Here is a 19,401-nt window from a genome sequence, read left to right as displayed (position 1 = left end):
CCCCTCCTTGAGCATAAACCCTCGCGATGCTTCCAGTGGGGGGGGGGGAATCTCTGTGGGAGGAGCTGAGAGTCAATCTCCGGGATAGGGGCGGAACCTGGTGCCACCACGCCCAATCACCACCCCTGCCCCACCCAAGGGTCCACCCCCTTCCCACCACCCTTCTCGCTAATACATCGTGTTAGGCGCCCGCTTTCGCTAGGTTTTATCGGGGCCAAATTTCCAATCGAGGTAGACGGCAGGGGAAACCGGGTCCGGGTCGCCTTCGGCTGAATCCTCGGTGGGCCGCTTGTATACGCCGGAGAATGGTCTGGGTTCTTCCCCGCGCGCGCCACTAGTCGCCCGCCCGCTCACCTTCTTCCTTGGAGCGAAGGAGATTCACAGATAGTCAGCCAGGGCGCCGGCGGGCTGAGGGAGACCAACTCCGGCCGGTAACTTCCATCCAGCCCCGGCCGCGTCCCGAGACTTCACCTCACGTTCGCCGGCGCCGAAGGGGCTGGGACGCTGCTAGGGGTCCCCCGGCGATGGGGAGCCGGGTCGCCTGTGGGGAGCATGTGGCGGTTGCCTCCGTCCCCCCCATGTGCTGCTGCCGTTGAGCTGGGAGCCCGGAGCCCCGAGGAGGAGCCAGCCGCCTGGTGAGCAGCGAGGGGGAGCGGGAACCCCCTGCAACTCCCTCACACGGGCTCCCACCTCCCCACGATCCCGCTTCCCTGAGCCCCCCCGCGACTGGCAGCTCCCCGGCGCCTCCGCATGGCCCTCCCCGAGCGACCCTGGCCCCTCGTCGCTGACACCCTCCTGGCCCCTCGTCAGTGACCCTCAGGCCCCCACGCACGGACGTCTCCGGCCTTTAATCACGGGCGGCCGCCGCCGCCGCCACCCGTGTCTGGCCCATAATCACTGGCACCTCACTTCTCCCGTCTGACCTCAGGTCCCCTGGTCGCTAACCCCCTCCCCACGGCGATTGATCCTTTTCTGAATCTCCCCCCATCCCCGACTCACCTACCCCGATCACTGACCCCCTAATTCCTGGATACTTCCAGTCCACTTCTCTTTAAACCTCCCCTAGGAAGCCCTTTGCCCCCAATTCACCCCACTTCTTCAAACCTTGCCCTTCAAATCCACCCCAGACTGGCCCAGCCACTCCCCCATGCCTTTCCTTTAGCCTGACTCCACTCACCACTTCCTCTAATCCTGACTTCCTTCCCTTTCTCCCCCCCCCCATACCAAATATTCCTTAAATCCATGTTACCGCCAAATTTGACCTTTTCTCTTCCAAAACCTGGACCCTGTCTCTTACAGCCCCAACCCCAAGAACATATGCACCAAGCCACTCAACTGGTCCTCCTTCCAAAAAATCAATAACTACCACCCAGAATCTTCCTGAAAATCAACCCTGCCCTTCCCCTCCCCCTTTTGAGTTTGATGTAGTGATTAGATTCCCCTATCTTCTGGATTATCTTTCTGGGTGACTGAAGAAACTTTTGCTGCGGGTGCTTCGTCATTTTACTTTTTTTGCACAAAGATTTTTCTGAATGTCATGTGAGATGAAAGGAAGTTTTGGATGTTTGTTTCCGACCTTTGGGAGCTGCATAAGCAAAGGGGAAATGCACCAGAGGAACTGAGCTTCATCTAATTGAGGAAATCTATTATTTGCCAGATACTAATTTCGTTGGACTGCTAAAAAGAACAACACAAGCCTGTCACAAAGTTTACATCCTAATTCAGGGAGAAATGAAGGGGGTTGAAAAAGAAGCTTACAACAAAATCTAAACTTGAAGTTTCCATTGCTTTCCTTTTGACCTGGAAGGGATCACTTCATCCCCCCGCCTCCCAAGTAATAAGCTATTTTTGTGGAATTCATAATTGGAGAATTAAAGTAGTAGAATGACCTCTCCTGTGGATCCCAAGATTAAACAGGCATTGCGAAAAAAACCATCAGAAAGGAATCAAGAGGTAATGCATTTTGATTTTGCTTTTCACTTGTTTCTTTGCTTGAGTTTTCTTCTTTTACCAGACAGATCAGCAGTTCAGTGGTATATTTTTTTCATTTATGAAAATTGCAATGCTGACACTCATGGAGTGACACTTTTTGTTTTATAAGCAGGAAATATTCCTCCCACTGAGTTTCCCTTTTTGCAAAATAGGGTCTTTCAAACTCAGCAGCATGTAATGCATTTAGGAGACACAAGGCACTTGTGAAATCATGATTTTCAAAATGGATAGCAGAATAATTCACTGGAATAGATAGAGATTAGGACAGATGTGCCTCATTAAAAATGATATTTATTTCAGTCTTGCAAAACTGTCATGAAAAATTACCAGTCCAGACATAATCTACTTACCAACAGCATAATGCAGATTTTAAAAAAAAGATCCTTCCCCAGGGAGTGGAAAAGTAGAAATTTGCAAGACTTTTTTACATTAAAATAGTGAGTTCCAATAAAATGATTAGTTTCTAATCAACCATATTTTGGGGATCAACAGACTGTAGAAGAGCAGCATTATGGGATGTCAATTTCCACCATGGAATGTATGTTTGACAGTCTTTTTGCTTATTAGTGAGCAGTTTGGTTTGTTTGCTTACATTTGCTTTTTTGCCTTACTGCAATTTCCATGTGATCAAGAGTTGAAGAGCAGCATGAAAAGATTCACTCCAGTCCTATGTTTGAATCCTTCTGAAATGGGGAAACATCTGTTCTCCCTTGATACTTCATGGAAAGTGAAATGTCCTGCCTGATCTCTTTGAGCTAATTATCAAAAGGCTACATGAAGAGTACTGCTACAGAGATCACTTGAGAAATGTGTTGAGGTGGGACAGTGATTAAAAAAAACAGGATTAATGCATTTTAAGCGACTTGTGCATTCTTCCAATTTTAATATTTACCTTCCATTGGGAGATTTATTGTCCTCTTACTGCCTCCTCTTCTCCTCCCACCCCCCCCCCCCCACTTTCTGGTGCTGGAATTAATGGTGAGGTACTGTCTGTAAGGGATATGATGATGATATGCATGTTTTCTTGGTTAGTTTGATAGGTTGGTGACTTTTTTTCTTTCTTGCTGTAACCCTTTGTTGTTCTTCTGCCTTCTTCCAATCGCCACGGACCAATGCTGGGACCAGTGCTGTTCAACATATTCATAAATGATCTGGAAAATGGGTGAACAATGAGGTGGCAAAGTTTGCAGATGATACAAATTACTCAAAATAGTTAAGTCCAAAGCAGACTGTGAAGAGTTGCAAAGGGATGTCACAAAACTGGGTGACTGAGCAACAAAATGGCATATGAAATTCAGTGTTGATAAATGCAAAATAATACATGTTGGAAAACATAAGCTTTTGACGGTTTCCCACAATATTCTTTCCAGCAAGTTAAAGAAGCATGGGCTGGTTGAATGGACTATAAGGTGCATAGAAAGCTGTCTAGATCGTCGGCTCAACGGGTAGTGATCAATGGTTCCATGTCTAGTTGGCAGCCGGTATCAAGTGGAGTGCCCCAAGGGTCGGTCCTGGGGCCGGTTTTGTTCAATATCTTCATAAATGATCTGGAGGATGGTGTGGATTGCACCCTCAGCAAGTTTGCAGATGACACTAAACAGGGAGGAGAGGTAAATACGCTGGAGGGTAGGGATAGGATACAGAGGGACCTAGACAAATTGGAGGATTGGGCCAACAGAAATCCGATGAAGTTCAACAAGGACAAGTGCAGAGTCCTGCACTTAGGACGGAAGAATCCAATGCACTGCTACAGACTAGGGACCAAATGGCTCAGCAGCAGTTCTGGAGAAAAGAACCTAGGAGTTACAGTGGACGAGAAGTTGGATATGAATCAACAGTGTGCCCTTGTTGCCAAGAAGGCCAATGGCATTTTGGGATGTATAAGATGGGGCATTGCCAGCAGATCGAGGGACGTGATCGTTCCCCTCTATTTGACATTGGTGAGGCCTCATCTGGAGTACTGTGTCCAGTTTTGGGCCCCACACTACAAGAAGGATGTGGAAAAATTGGAAAGTGTCCAGCGAAGGGCAACAAAAATGATTAGGGGACTGGAACACATGAGTTATGAGGAGAGGCTGAGGGAACTGGGGATGTTTAGTCTTCAGAAGAGAAGAATGAGGGGGGATTTGATAGCTGCTTTCAACTACTTGAGAGGTGGTTCCAAAGAGGATGGCTCTAGACTGTTCTCAGTGGTAGCAGATGACAGAACAAGGAGTAATGGTCTCAAGTTGCAGTGGGGGAGATTTAGGTTGGATATTAGGAAAAACTTTTTCACTAGGAAGGTGGTGAAACACTGGAATGCGTTACCTATGGAGGTGGTGGAATGTCCTTCCTTAGAGGTTTTTAAGGTCAGGCTTGACAAAGCCCTGGCTGGGATGATTTAGTTGGGGATTGGTCCTGCTTTGAGCAGGGGGTTGGACTAGATGACCTCCTGAGATCCCCTCCAACCCTGATATTCTATGATAATCCCAACTATATCTACAAAATGATGGGGATAACTCCCCATATGGTCACTCAAGAAAGAGATCTTGGAGACTTTGTAGATAGTTCTCTGAAATCGTGCTCAACATGCAGCGGCAATCAAAAAAGCTAAGAATGTTAGGAACCATTATGAAGTGATAGATAATAAGGCAGTAAATACATGATACACTCACACCTTGAATACTGTGTGCAGTTCTGGTCACCCCATCTCAAAAAAGACATATTATAATTGAAAAAGGTATAGAGAAGGGCAACAAAAATGATTAAGGGTATGGAACAGTTTTCATATGAGGAGAAATTAAAAAGACTGAGATTGTTCAGATAACTAAGGGAGGATATGATGGAGGTCTATAAGATTATGAATGGTGTGAAGAAAATGAATAAGGAAGTGTTATTTACTCTTTCATTTAACACAAGAACCAGGGGTCATACAATGAAATTAATAGGCAGCAAGTTTAAAACAAACAAAAGGAAGTACACTATCAAACTATGGAACTCGTTTCAAGGGGATGTTGTGAAGGCCAAAACTATAACTGGGTTCAAAAAAGAATGAGATAAAATCACAGAATATAAGTCCATACATGGTTATTGGCCAGGATGGTCTAGGATGTAACCCCTTTCTCTGGGTGTCTCTGAGACTCTGATTGTCAGATGCTGGGACTAGTCAACAGGGGATGGATCGCTTGATAATCGCCATATTCTTTTCATTCCCTTTGAAGCATTTGGCATTGCCCACTGTCAGAAGACCGGGTACTGGGCTAGATTGACCATTGGTCTGACCCATTATGGCCATTCTTATGTTTTAGACCTACTTCTAGTATCCGGGGTAGGCATCTACATTGAATGGTCCTGTTTACAATCAATGAGTTGGTATGCCATGCTGTGTTGCTGCATGGGTTTGTTTTGGGGAGCACTTAATGCTTCAGACTTTTCCTGCAAGGTGTAAATACTATTTTTCTTGCAGTACGAGAGTAAAATATTTGAAATACTCTTTTATATTCAGCCCAAGAGTTTTTTTGGCACCACTGATTATTACAGAACTCTCTGGGGCAGTTTATAAAGCATCTTGAATAACATGTTTCCAAAAACCATAAATTTAAACTAACCCAATAAATATTACATTAATCTTGTCAAATTAAAAATTATATTCTGTAAGTATGCCAAGGCCCTGATCCTGCTTTTGGGCTGGCCTCTGTGGATCCCCAATGACTGCAGTAGAGCTATTTGCAGGTGAAGGGTTTGGTGGTGTGATTCTGATTCCAGAATCGGGGCCTAATTTCTTAGCCTATGTTACTAATAGTTTAAATGTGATTTAAAAAGTAAAAGAAACAAATACCCAACTAGTTAATTTGTCACTGACCTTGATCTTGTAAAGATTTATTCCAGGATCGACAATGTTTGGCACACGGCCTGCCAGGGTAAGCCCCCTGGTGGGCTGGCCTAGTTTGTTTACCTGCCGCGTCCGCAGGTTCAGCCAATCGTGGATCCCACTGGTCACGGATTGCCACTTCAGGCCAATGGGGGCTGTGGGAAGTGGTGGCCAGCACATCTCTCGGGCCGTGCCAGGGGGCTTACCCTGGCGGGCCGTGAGCCAAACATTGCCGATCCCTGATTTATACGCTTGTTTTATAATGGGACTACTCATTCTTAAAGTGTGCTTAAATCTTTGTAAGACTGGGGTCTATGTTCTTTATATTTTGCATGTCTCTCAGTATGGACGATGAAAATCAATGAAATCTATTACACTTTCTTACTGGGACAGTGCTGGCGTTTTGAACAGTACACATTTTTTAAATAACAGATTTCATAGAATTTTAAAAAATTGATGAAGCAATTCTGTTAGGCTTGGTTTTATAAGAACTCATTTTTACAAAAAAATGTTACTGTCAAATTTAAACTCGATAGTGTCATTAATCAATTTTTTTTTAAAAAAATCAAAATTACAGTGTAACTTTTTCTCTTAGGCCCTGATTTTGCAATTAAATGCATCGTCTGCCCGCCCACATGGCAAGATCAAAGCCTCATTTGTTAGCACCTAATCTCCTGTGTCAAAAGTGGTATTACTGATACAGAAAAGTCTCTTTGGAAAACTCATATCTAACAGACAACTAATCTGCATGTTAATTTTCATACGTGAGTGGCTCTGCTATCCAAATTAAGATAGTTATTAGCAATTTTGCCAGAAAGTTACTATTCTTATATTTTGTAAATAGAAATAGAAAAACTTTTTTTTTTTTTTAGTAAAATGTATACAGTTTACTTCAAGAAGCTATTGTTGTTCTGATGATGTCGCATAGTAGAGACATATTGTGTTCAACTCATGATCAAGGTTTTCATTCCTGATTGCGCAGATTCTTGTGATTGTAAATCTCTGTGCTGGAGCAAGATTTCTTTCTTGTCGTAACATTCCAATTCTTGTCTAATATACGTAACTTGTGTACTAACATGTAGGCACTTGATTTCTGTTTGAGTAGGTACTTTATGCATTAATATTTTTAATTTCCTTGTGAAAAACATTATAACCTGCTTTTGAGATATCAAATTAATAATTATTTTGATAATCTGCTGGAGATACTTTTGTATTGGTGGTTCTGTTATACTAAGGTATTCCTCTCTTGTATTGCCAACCTAAAGATAGTATGGACCACTTATTCCATATTCATGGAAATTTGCATATATGAAGCAAAGCAGGCTGCTGCTTTGTTTGTTGTGTGGAAAATCTTTTAAAATGTCTATTCCTAGATTTACTTTACTAAACATGAGATATTACTTGGAACCTTGTTGTATCCTGTGTTTTGACTAAGATGGGAAGGTCTTGTGATCAAGAGTGATCAGTTGATAGGTTGTCATGGAATGATTAATCACAGAAGCTTATTTGCATCGTGACACACAGTTTATTGTCATGGGGACAGATCCTCCACTAGAGTGATTTGTTATTGAAACTATCTTGTTCCCCTTCCCCCCCCCCCCATACCTGACAGTTTATTGACAAAGCATTGTCTGTAATAGACAAACATTTACTTTACAGTATTTTAAATGTATATAAAAACTTTAATATTTTGAAATCTGAGTATATAAAAGAACTTGAGGGAAGGATTTGCTGTTCTTCTAATACTCCAGGCATGGTTATCCTAATGATAGCTTGGTATTAAATAGGGGAATGTTTATACTTGCAGAACCCTTAACTTTTACAAACAGAGGTGATGGTATTTGATGGGTTTCATGTAGTGCCTTAGCTCTTCAATGTAATATATCACTGTGTATATTTTACATGTGTTACTAATGTATATATTGAACAGTGTGGTTTGAGGATATTTTAAATGAAGGAATTGTCATTTGCTCAAACAAATTGAGGGTGTGTGAGTGTTTACATCAGTGTATACAGCATCATTAAAGGTCTCTTACTTGTTTGAGTCCCTGAATCACTTGTCTGATCCATACAAGAGCTGTGATAGTGTTCTGTGATGGAGAGTTGCTTAACGGCTAAAGATAATGTCTGAGCTGGCAGGGTAAGATATTAATTTAAATACAGGGTAACTTATGCTAATAGTCTTCTTGCTCTCACTGTCTTCTCTTTTCAATGGACCCTGTTTCCTCTTTTTGCACAGATTTTTGAATGACTTTGTTCTTGTTATGGATTCCCTCCATAATGGCAGATTGGACTTAATTTGCCTTTGGAGACTTAGACTAGTTTGTAATTTAAAAGAACATAATATGACTCCTTTTGTAGTATGTTCTGTTTCAGTATTTTTTGGTGTGTGTGTGTGTGTGTGTTAATGTTAATGTTAATACTCCTATTATTTGGAAACAAACCCTGTTTTTCTTCTCCTCCCCCTCCCCCTCCCCTTTTTTTAAAACAATGGAAGGAAAAAAATCACACTATAATCTGCTCAAGAATTGTATTAATAAAACAGTCCGAGGGAAGTGTCAGGATATATTGGCTTTTCAATACATAAGAAATATTTTTGCATTAATCTAAATCGTGTAATTGTACAGCATATCCAGATATTTTAGTGTACCCAGACACTACAGTGATGGGCACTATAAAATGGCTGTAATAAATAAATAAATATAAATTACTGCTGGCAGCATAACAGAGACTCTGTTGTACTGCAGCACAGCTGAGACAAATAGAAGAGAACATCTGCTTCTTGTTTCTAGAAATAACTGGTATTTTAAAGTAGTTTTTTCAAGCCTCTATTAATTTTTGGTAAGCTTAGGAGGTGAAATATGGGAGTAGTATTTGTTAAAATCCATTTTTTTAGTACTTTATTTGAAAGCTATATGGCTCACAGCGCTTAACAGGGTCTATGTTAAAAGGCTATTAACTTAATTTGTCTGAATCTCTGCAAATAGTACTGGACATTCACAAATGTCTTATAAAACTAGAAAGAAACCTTTTGTGCTAACTTAAATTACAGCTTCTGGTTTGTATTTAATAAAAATTCTAATGTTAGTATCTGGGCCTCATGAGGGAAATATGATTCCGGCCATTTTTTTTTTTTTTTTTTTTTTTTACACTACTGTGTCTTGCTTTGCCCTCTTCTTGTTAGAGAGTGTGATGTGCCAATTCTAATCTGTCTTCTTAAAACCTTTTTTATGGAAATGAGAATTTTGGTCTCAAACTGAAAGAAGGGTAGTAATAATTTAGTGCAAAAATATCTCACTTCCGGATGCAACATATTGTAGCTGTGCTGTTTTGGTATTCTTAATCATAGAAGCTGGCATTTAAAGTATATGTTGGGAACCTACTACAAAGGTAAACTCGCCATATCAGGAGGTAGCTAGTCCCCCCACAACAAGTAATATAATATGACCAGTTCTGAATCCTGATCCTGCAAATACTAGGGTACATGCTTATCAGTGGGACTACTCACAGTACCTAAAGTTAAGCAGGTGCCTAAGGGTTTGTCTACATGGGGAAATTGACTAGCCCAGGTATAGTAAGAATAGCTATTCCAGGATAACTCCCCATGTGGTCACTATAACTGGAATCATTACACTGCTTTGAAAGTTTATTCCCTTATAACTACCCTACTCAATTTCCTGGTGTAGACAAGCTGAATCTCTTCACATAGTTGCCCCCTTCATCGAGCCTATTTCTTGAGGCTGAGAGGTAAGTCCAAGATTTGGCCCACTAGACGTTATTGCACAAAATTCTGACACATTTTTTTTTTGAATGCTTCTTTAACATCTTTCAGGCTGGTAATCAATATTAACCCAAATTTAGCACTGAAATTGATAATATGCAAGATGCATCCTTCTTTTCATTACACTCTCTTTTAAAACCTTAAAAATGCCAAACAAAATATATAAACTTCATATTTAATTGTCTTTTAACTTGAAAGCATGTGAGCCTGCAACCGAAAGGTTTTATAACTAATACAAATTAACAGCAGTGACTGCAGCTTTCCAGGGATTAAATCTGTTCAGATGGATATCCATTTAGTAATTTGCAAGGCTGCGTACTTGGACCTTTGAAAAACAAATTTTGTAAACAATGCATAGCTTATCAGTAAGTCAAGGAAGAGATTGCTAACAGGGAGTGATGTTGACAGTTTGCTACTAATAAATACCTGGCAGCAGAGTTTTATACCATGAACACATTATCAGAGCAGAAAATGGCAATAATTGATCTTTGGAGTCACACGGGCGTAAGCACTAGTGCTCATACGTAGTCTTGCAATAATAAATACTTTTTATTTTTCTCTGAGTGATGTTAGTAAAATATTAGGAGTGTAGCCCTGAGAAAAGCCTAGAGGGCAGAGCTTTTAGGGCTGAGTGCTGTCTGAAAGGGGCTTACATCTATGAGAAAAGAAGCTCTTGTTGTTTGATTCCTGCTGTGTTCAGGGAAACAGAACCATGATGGGGCTTGCCACCATCCCAATCAGGAGAAGGCTAATGAGCATCTTTGGTTCTAAATAGGTGCACCTGCAGAGCCTGCTCTGCTTGGAAGAAGCAAGCTTAAAAGGGAGAACTTGTCACTGGAAGGGGTGGCAACCAGTAGGAATACTGCTATGCCTCAGAGTTAGCTGACTCTTGCAACAGAGTTGCTGAGAGGAAGACAGCTTGTAAACCTCCACCGCCCACAAGGACTCACCAGACCAGATTCAAGCTGATCTCCGCAGGGAAGAATTGAAGATAAACTCTGACCCATTGTATAGCTGTATTAACCATATGTAACCATCATAAATAAGCCAGACCCCTATCAATGCTCTTAAATGAAAACTCAGAGACTGAACATTCCCTTAATTGGAAAATCCCCATGCCTGTGAATCCAGAAAGACTAGAGCAAGGTTGCCAAAGGGAAAAAGGACTTTGGAAGATAAGCTGAAAACACCCAAGCGGGACCAGGTGAAGTCTCTGCCTGTCACAAGGGCTTTGTACATTTCTCTTAAATAAACAGGATTGCATCAAAGGAACATCTGAGCTTATCACCAATTTCTCCTCATTGGAATAACTTATAAGATCCCAAATCTTTGGTGAAATGCATGAGTCAAAAGGGGTAACAGTATTATCTCCCTTCTATGTCATGGGAGAAATAAAAGTAGAAAATTCAAATGTTTTGCTGAAGGTGACATGGTGAACTAGTAGCTGAATTTTGGAAAACAAATACTTTGGAGTTTCTGTGCTTTGTCCACTATGCAGCTGCTCTGTATTCTGAATGTTAAGTAGAAAAACTAACATTGAATATTAACTCTGAAAAGGAACAAATTCCTTAGCACCCTTGATTCCTGGAATTATTATATCAGATTACCATTGGTACAATGTACAACCATAGCTATCGGGTTTAGGAGCAATCTAGTAAATGAGTTCAGGATGATGGTCTTAGTTTTCTCTTCATACTGTCTTGGCACATCTTGAAGTTAGTGACTGACACAGCTTTTAAAACTTCCCATGGCCAGATCTAGGGAGAATTAGGTGTATAGGGAAAATGTTGTTGCCTACCGAATGGGACAGCTCTGGGAATTTAACGATACACAGTCAGCATCTGGTTTTAACCAGTAAAATCAAAGAGATTCTTCCTTAGCTTCATTTTCTCTTGCTCCCAACTAAATAAGGGAATTTAATGCCCATAAGTAGTGCTACATTGGCAACCCTAGAGGCTGAATTATAGTCTAGTCAATAGGACATTAGACTGGGGCTCAGTAAACCAGATTCTGTTCCTGTCTCTGCCACTAACCTGATATATTACGACTTCACCTGTCTGTGCCTCTGTTTTTCCTCCTATCCTAATCCTAGTTCATTTGTAAGCTCTTTGGGAAGCAATTCTCTCTTGCCGTGTGTTTGTACAGTTGCCTAATAAAAAGGGGCCCTGATCTCAGCTTGGGCCTCTAGATGCTATTGTAGTATAAATAATTAAGTGGCTCATCATGGACGGTGCAATTGCCTCACCAATATTCCTCAAGGCAGCTCAGCTTCCATGGCCCATTCATTCCTTGACTTCTCTGAGATGACCAGCAAGGGTGCTTATTATGGTGGATTATGTGACTCTTGTCCATTAGAATTTCTAGGATAAAATATTGAGACCACTGTGTGACTATTGGTTAGTAGTGGCTTTTGTTTAGTGTCCACCTGAATAAAATTCAAAACTGGCTCCATACTGTATTCCCAGTTGCCTGATCCATCCAATCCCCTGATTTCCACTCCTCCCCCACCTTCAACTGACCTCTGGGTTTGAAAATCATCTCTATACTTGACATGCATTAAACTGTTCTTCCTTTTGCAGTTGTACTTTGGAAAGACTGATGAAATAACACTTTCTGAAAGACACATTAGGATAGTATGCAAAGCTGAACATGACTATTCAAGTACTGTATATGCTCAATTGCCTTTTACTCAGTTTATAGTATGAAAATGTCCTACTCCATGTTCCAGTCCAAAACCTCTAAAGAATAATTGTTAAATGAGACCTTTTCCTATTTAACTGTAACAAAATATCTGAAATCATTAATATCACCACTAATTACACTTTGTCAGATATTATTTATAAGTGAAACTATTTTAAAATCAACTGAAGTATAATTGAGTATAGAACATATTATGTTTTATAAAAAGTTTGTCTTCAAATATAAGATTTGTAGTGGCTTGATGATGCAACTTTAACTAGAATAGTGATTGCTATATTTTGCGACATTGACTGTTCACGGAGTACTATTTTTGAATGGATAGATTAGAAGAATTCCTAGCATTCACCGTTGGATTAATTTAGCTTAGAGACGTACGTCAGTATTAGTTTTGTGAGTCTTGGACAAGTACAATATTCATAAATGAAAGTAAAAAAAAAAAAAAGAGGACTTGTGGCACCTTAGAGTCTAACCAATTTATATGAGCATAAGCTTTCATGAGCTACAGCTCACTTCATCGAATGCATCTGATGAAGTGAGCTGTAGCTCACAAAAGCTTATGCTCAAATAAATTCTTTTTGCGAATACAGACTAACATGGCTGCTACTCTGAAACCTGTCATTAGTGGTTTAAGGAACTGTCATGGACAAGCACGTTATTTAATTTTCAGTTGGTCTACCAAAGTTATTGTCTACGTTAGCACCTTGAACAAGTATGAGTAGGCAGTATTGAGAATTTTGAAGCTGCTGCATGTTTGGGGTTGTTTTTAAAATATATGTAGCACCAGTCTCCATATGAACTTCTTCCATTTAGAAGTTGTTTTTAAACAACATTCAGAGATTGGAGGAGGGACAAGGCAACTTAAATAGAAATAGTGTGCCTTTTAAAAACAATTTTTTTAAATAAAAAAAATCCCCTACAGTGGTGTGAACCCAAACTGTAAAATGTGTGTGAAAACCAGAGGAAAAACTTACCACTTCACTTATACTTTCAAACTGGGTGAAATGCCAAAAGTAAACCAGTACCATAAACTCTTAAAGTAAATGACACTTTCAGCAATATTTATTTATCACCTAAATTGGTACTGGTAGGTAACACAGGAACATGGCTTAGAGAGTTCTCTCATGTGATGGTCACTGTTCTGGGAGTTTTCCCATCCCCATGGCAAGAGAGGCCTGAACAAGACTTGCTCATTGGTTAGAGACTTAGCTTTTCTTTCCAGGAAAATTGAATGCCTTCAAAAATAACTTTTCCTGATTGTTGTGATTTTTAACATGCAGTCCTCACTGAATCACAAGAACATCTCAAACTTCTCTTCAGTTGCATTTCCATGTTGCCTCCTCACATGGATTTCTGCTTTTTTGCCTGCTCGGATTCAGAGGCAATTCTACAGCTGTCAATCACGGACCTACAGAAGGCACAACTATTTGTGTAAACTAAACAAGTGTGAACACAGGAGCAGAATTGAGGGGTTTTTAATTTTTCTTTTGATGTTGCAGCATAGAATTTTTTTACCTTTTGGCCCACAAACCAGCAGAAAAATAGACATACTACTTCCACCACTGTGATAAATGCTCTTTGATTTTGTGCATAGGATCTGAAAGTGCTATTTTCTCTTCTAGAAGAATAGAGACTTGTCAGACTCTGTAGATGACCTATAGGAGAAGTTGAATTCCCCTTACATTTCCATCCGACACCAAAGGGTCAGCCAGAATGAGCTGGTGAGCATGCCTCTCAACATCCTACACCCACTGCTCCTCTCACATCACCATTACACTGATTCCTTCATGCATTGGAAAGCCTGCAGCTATCCAGGATTGTGTTTGTGTGAGAAGGCCTCAAATTACTGTGCATTACTAACTCTAGCAACAATAGTATGTGTGTAAGCATTATTTGTAGCATTTTCAGGGTTTGTACTTAGTGAGTTACTAAGCTACAGAAGACAAGGTAAAAAGCAATGTATGCTTCCATGCTTGCTTGTCTGCTGAATGTAATTTCCAAGTCTGATTCATTTAAAATTAGATGGTGAGTAACCGTATGGTTTCATCACAGGAAATCAGTGGACAGATTGCTGCATGCATCGTCTTGTAGCTTTTAACACCTAAAGTTTCTGCCTCCGTGTTCCTTAAGGTATTTATTCTGTTAAGAGTGCCAAAAAATAATGTTTAGATAATTTAAATTTTTAAATAAGCAAGTGTGAGAAGCAGCAATATTAATAAAAATGACTAGTATGAGAAGTGTTGCAAGTTAGCCGCTTTCACAGCTTCCAGCAATTCTAAATCCAATCTGCAATGGAATTCAAGAGTCTGTATTTTAAACTAGAGTGCATTGAGGTTTTTTTATATATGAAAGAAATATCTACTTCATTGCATTGCCTGATCCTATTTCTGCGCAATGAGGAAATTTGCTTAAAGGAAAAGTTATTTTGTTTTTTTACAGATGAAATTCCGTAAATTTTAAGCTCCAATTTCAATAGGCAATCAGTGAGGCACTAAACAATTACTCTGACCACAGGTAATACCACTGCAACTAGGTTTGCATGACTTACTGTTATTTTTTAGATTCTATCTGGAAGGTGCCCAAAATACGTCAGAGATTTGTGGTGGAAATCTCATCTCTTTGTTCTAGATTGAGAATCTCTCTCATGCCATAAGATTGATTAAAAACTATGTATCAATGGCATGCATTTGCTTTTCTTAAAATTTATATTAGTATCGTTGAACTTGGTGGAAAAAGCTTGTGTAGCTGTGCAAAAAACTTGAAAGCATAAATGATTTTCTGCTGAAATTTTGCACCAGTGTGCTTAATTTTTTGAAGGTGCTACAATGTTTTCTATGTAAATAGTCTTACATTTAAGTTGTGACTTGACAACTTAGAAAAGCCTTTTTGGAAATTAAATACTGCATTTCATTTCTGCTGTTAAAAGTATTGGAAGCATATGTGTGCTTAGTATAGAGTTTGAATGCTTGGGGCTGCCAGAAATGGAATGATTTTTTTTTCCATTGTAAATGATGATTTGCCTTGATATTGTTCCCTGAATTTTTTTTGAAAATCATTTACTTTCTAATGAGCAGTTGTAGTCATGTATTAAAGGCAATTTCCCTTTGTTTCTAAACATAAACAATTTGATAAAATTATTTCTGAATCTGTTCAAGAGTAGTTGCCAAGATTGCTGTGCATAGTGTGAGATAATTAAGATACACTCCGAAGTTCTTGAAATGCACTTTACAGCAGGGGTGGGCAAACTTTTTGGCCCAAAGGCCACATTGAGGTGCGAAACTGTATGGAGGGCTGGGGAGGGATGGCTGTGCCTTCCCAAACAGCCTGGCTCCCGCCCCCCTACCTGACCCCTCCCATTTCCCACCCCATGACAGCTCCCCTCAGAACCCCGACCCATCCAACCCCCCCTGCTCGTTGTCCCCTGACTGCCCCCTCCCGGGACTCCTGTCCTTAACTTCCCGCCTCTAGGACCTCATCCCCTATCCAAACCCCCTCTGCTTCCTGTCCCCTGACTGCCCCGCCCCCTAGCCACACCCCTGCCCCCTAACTGCTCCCTGGGATCCCACCCCTTATCCAACCCCCCGGCCCTGGCATGGCCCCCTTACCATGCCACTCAGAGCAGCATGTCTGGCAGCCACGCAGCCCGGCTGGAGCCAGACATGCTGCTGCACAGCCCTGCTTGAGCGCGTAGCCCTGCCGCCCAGAATGCTGCCCGCGCGGCATTGTGGCTGTGCGGGAGGGGGGACAGCAGAGGAGGGGCCGGGGGCTAGTCTCCCCGGCTGGGAGCTCAGGGGCCGGGCAGAACAGTCCTGTGGGCCGGATGTGGCCCGTGGGCCGTAGTTTTCCCACCTCTGCTTTACGGTTTTTAAATCTGACACTTCTGTGCAGATGAACTTTTCGTTTGACAGAAGTTGTCCCTTCTGCTAGAAAGTAGTGTTTTATTTTTCTTGAACTCTATGTTCATCTTTATTGTATTTGCATGTTAGATTATACCTATTTCTAAGTTAACAGGTATAGTTTCTTTTAGAAACCGGAAAGTTTGATATATTTGTTATATGTAGGTGTCCCATAAAACAAATATTAAACTAAATACATTGGCTTAATGAAAATCCTCACAACCTCACTTGGATTCTTAATCATTTTGTCATAAACTACTCATGAATGTCAGAGTTCCAAATAATTCTATAGTCTTTTTCCCCTTTCAGCTCCTGACCCTCTTCTCCTGAGCTAGCTTCTGAACATACAACTGTGAGATCTTGCATTACAGCCCTGGTTTCTGGCTGAAAGGTTTACTGATGAGGCACTTCCTTTTTGGCTTTCGGAAGGCAGAAGGTGTATGTGAAGAACTTAAACCCTTTCTCCTATATGGCAGCATGTAAAGTCTATTGCTTTAAAAAAACTAGTCCTACCCTGGCTTCTAGTTACTCTTCCTGAAGAGTAAAAATCCAGGATAACTTCTGACTTCTTAAATTGGTTATGATACTTTATTTTATCATCTTCATAGTACTCCATGGCACCATGCACTTACAGAAATTATCAGGTCACAAATGCAGCAACCAAAGAGGCCTGCATTCTTCATGGCATCTCTGATCAGCACTGTGTTGCTAATGCTGACTTTCTTTTGTTTTTCTAAGCCTCATTTAAAGCACTCAGAGATAAATACCTGAATAATTATGTAGACTCTACAGTCAAGTACACTTGTGCTAAGGGGAAAATCTTTTGATATTGGATCTTCAGGTTTTGTCAGCATTCCTGGTAAGAATACACCTGGAAAGTACTTAACTAGTCCATTAAAGTCTGCTCATTTCAATGAGATGCTAATCCATTACAAATGTGCTACTTTCTTGAAACAAAAGCAATTTTCTTTAACATGTGTAGTTTTGCCATGCTTGATCTTAACAAATTGCTCAAGAACACTGTGTGTGCATGCGCACACACTTCTCTTGACAAAAATGGTGGATCCTTGTATTTATTATCATAGTTTCCTGAATAAGAGTAGGAATCCTCCAACTCTTCAGATGCAAGCATCGCCACCGCAGGATCATTATGCTGTGACCTTCATTGGACCATTCTGTTCCATGTTGCCTATCTTGGTTTTCAGCACTGTGTATGTGTCCTTTGTTTTTCGTTTGAATTGATAAGTTGAAAGCCTGTTTGCTAGATGAATTCATTGCCTTGTTTCTAAGAAAAATGTACTTGGGCTGTTTATTAAAATTCAATATTAGGCATGTTCACTTTCAGCAAATAACTGTTATATGTCTTCGTTCAAAAGCAGAAATGTTCCTTATAGTTCTGTCTGAGACTACTGAAAAAACACTTGAATATAAGAATTGCCGTAATGGGTAAGATCAAAGGTCAGTCTAGCCCAGTATCCTGTCTTCTGACAGTGGCCAATGCCAGGTGCTTCAGAGGGAATCAACAGAACAGGTAATCATCAAGTGATCCATCCCTAGTCACCCATTCCCAGCTTCTAGAAAACAGGCTAGGGTGGGACACTATTGTTGCCTATCCTGGCTAATAGCCATTGATGGACCTATCCGCCATTAATTTATCTAGTTCTTTTTTGAAACCTTTTATAGTCTTGGCCTTTACAACACCCTCTGGCAGAGTTTCACACGTTGACTGTGAATTGTGAAGAAATACTTCCTTTCGTTTGTTTTTAAACCTGCTGCCTATTAATTTCATTTGGTGACCCCTAGTTCTTGTGTTATGAGAAGGAGAAAATAACACTTCCTTATTTACTTTCTCTATACCAGTCATGATTTTATAGACCTCTTATCATATCCTCTCTTAATCGCCTCTTTTCCAAGGTGAAAAGTCCCAGTTTTATTAATCTCTCCTCATAATAAGAAGGTCTGATGTGACCTCTTATAGGATAAAATTAAATATCACTGAAAAAGCTTTGCATTAGTTGTTGGACCAATCTCTGTGGTACCATGCTTCAGATTAATGTTGGTTTTGAGAGAAGTGAGAAGTTGAGCATGTTGCATAAGGTCCATATCTTTTGACTCCCACCTCACGTTTCCCCTGCAGTTTGCATCCTTAACAGCCTCTGAGTTTTTTGGTGTTTGGTGGTGCGCTGTGTGGAAAGTAGAGAGGTGGAGCATAGGTAGCTGCATTATCTGGTGGACAGAGCACAGGATTAGGAGCCAGAAATTCCTGAGTACTGATACAGTCTGTGACCTTGGTCGCATTGGTTGCCGTTTACCTGTTTTCTCCATCTGTGAATTGGTGATGCTTGCTTAACTTCCTTTGGTTAGGATTACTTTTGTGACTCTGCCTATAGAGTAGTCAGTGATGACCATCAAGTATTCTATAAATGTGATTGGCAAGGGAGTGGGTGCAGAGTACCTCCGTTTACTCTGAACTCACCTTTTCAACTGATTAGATTTCAAGCTGAGTGTCTTTTTAATTATTTGGGTATGTGTATATGAAGAATACAGTTCTTAGTTTGCATCCTGAAACTTATGTGTGTAACATCAGGTCATGGTATGTGTGATGCTGGCAAACTAGGTGCCAGCTCATGCCAGGGCCCCTATGCCTCATCTGAACACTGACCAATACATACTTGGAAATCAGTCTGGCTCACCTGTGTGTTATTGTTAAAATAGATGTTAAGTTTATAAGAATGTGTTTAGACTTTATGAAATGCTTGTAGGATGCTGCAGGTATTAATCTCATTTATAACATCTGTACCCCCATATTATTAGGTTATATTAAGTGTTTACAATGTAAACCTCTGTAACTGTGTAACTCACCAAACAGGAGGTAACGTAAACTAATATAAAATGCTGGCTTCCTACAGGACGTGATAGGTTCTGCCCACAAGAAGGCCCGCTGAAACCAAATGAGTCATTGTGAAACAAAGAACAAAGATTTTAATTGGATTCTTCTCCTGCCCCCCCCGAATGAAGAGTATATGTGCACTGAACATACCCCATCAGCTTGAAATCTAGGAGGAAATGAATAAAAATTCCTTACAAGAAGAAACGAGATTCTTATGCTGCTTGGACTCTGAGGGACAAGTATTACCAAGCATAAGCAAAAGATCCCCAGTGTTTGGTTTGCGTTAGCCCTAAAG

The 19,401-nt window shown here is 40.6% G+C and overlaps 1 protein-coding gene across 3 annotated transcripts in view; it reads left to right on the top strand.

Annotated features, from left to right (window-relative positions):
• Nucleotides 1–275: 275 nt before the first annotated feature.
• RAPGEF6 (Rap guanine nucleotide exchange factor 6) overlaps nt 276–19,401 on the top strand; it is a 226,827-nt gene continuing 207,701 nt past the window's right edge. The window contains exons 1-2 of one of the 3 annotated variants that reach the window (XM_084637269.1): nt 278–635; nt 1,658–1,953. In XM_084637269.1, coding sequence (XP_084493395.1) covers nt 1,885–1,953 — 69 coding nt within the window. In that variant the 5' untranslated portion in view covers nt 278–635; nt 1,658–1,884. Of the gene's footprint in view, nt 1,954–19,401 lie in introns of all 3 variants that reach the window. The other 2 variants (XM_084637268.1, XM_084637270.1) reach the window with 2 other exon arrangements.

The sequence above is a fragment of the Lepidochelys olivacea genome, assembly GCF_965140295.1.
Source record: "Lepidochelys olivacea isolate rLepOli2 genome assembly, chromosome: 8".
In the NCBI taxonomy this organism is placed as follows: domain Eukaryota; kingdom Metazoa; phylum Chordata; order Testudines; family Cheloniidae; genus Lepidochelys; species Lepidochelys olivacea.
The sequence above is the reverse complement of the archived record's forward strand: the minus strand, read 5'-3'. Positions and strand labels throughout refer to the sequence as shown.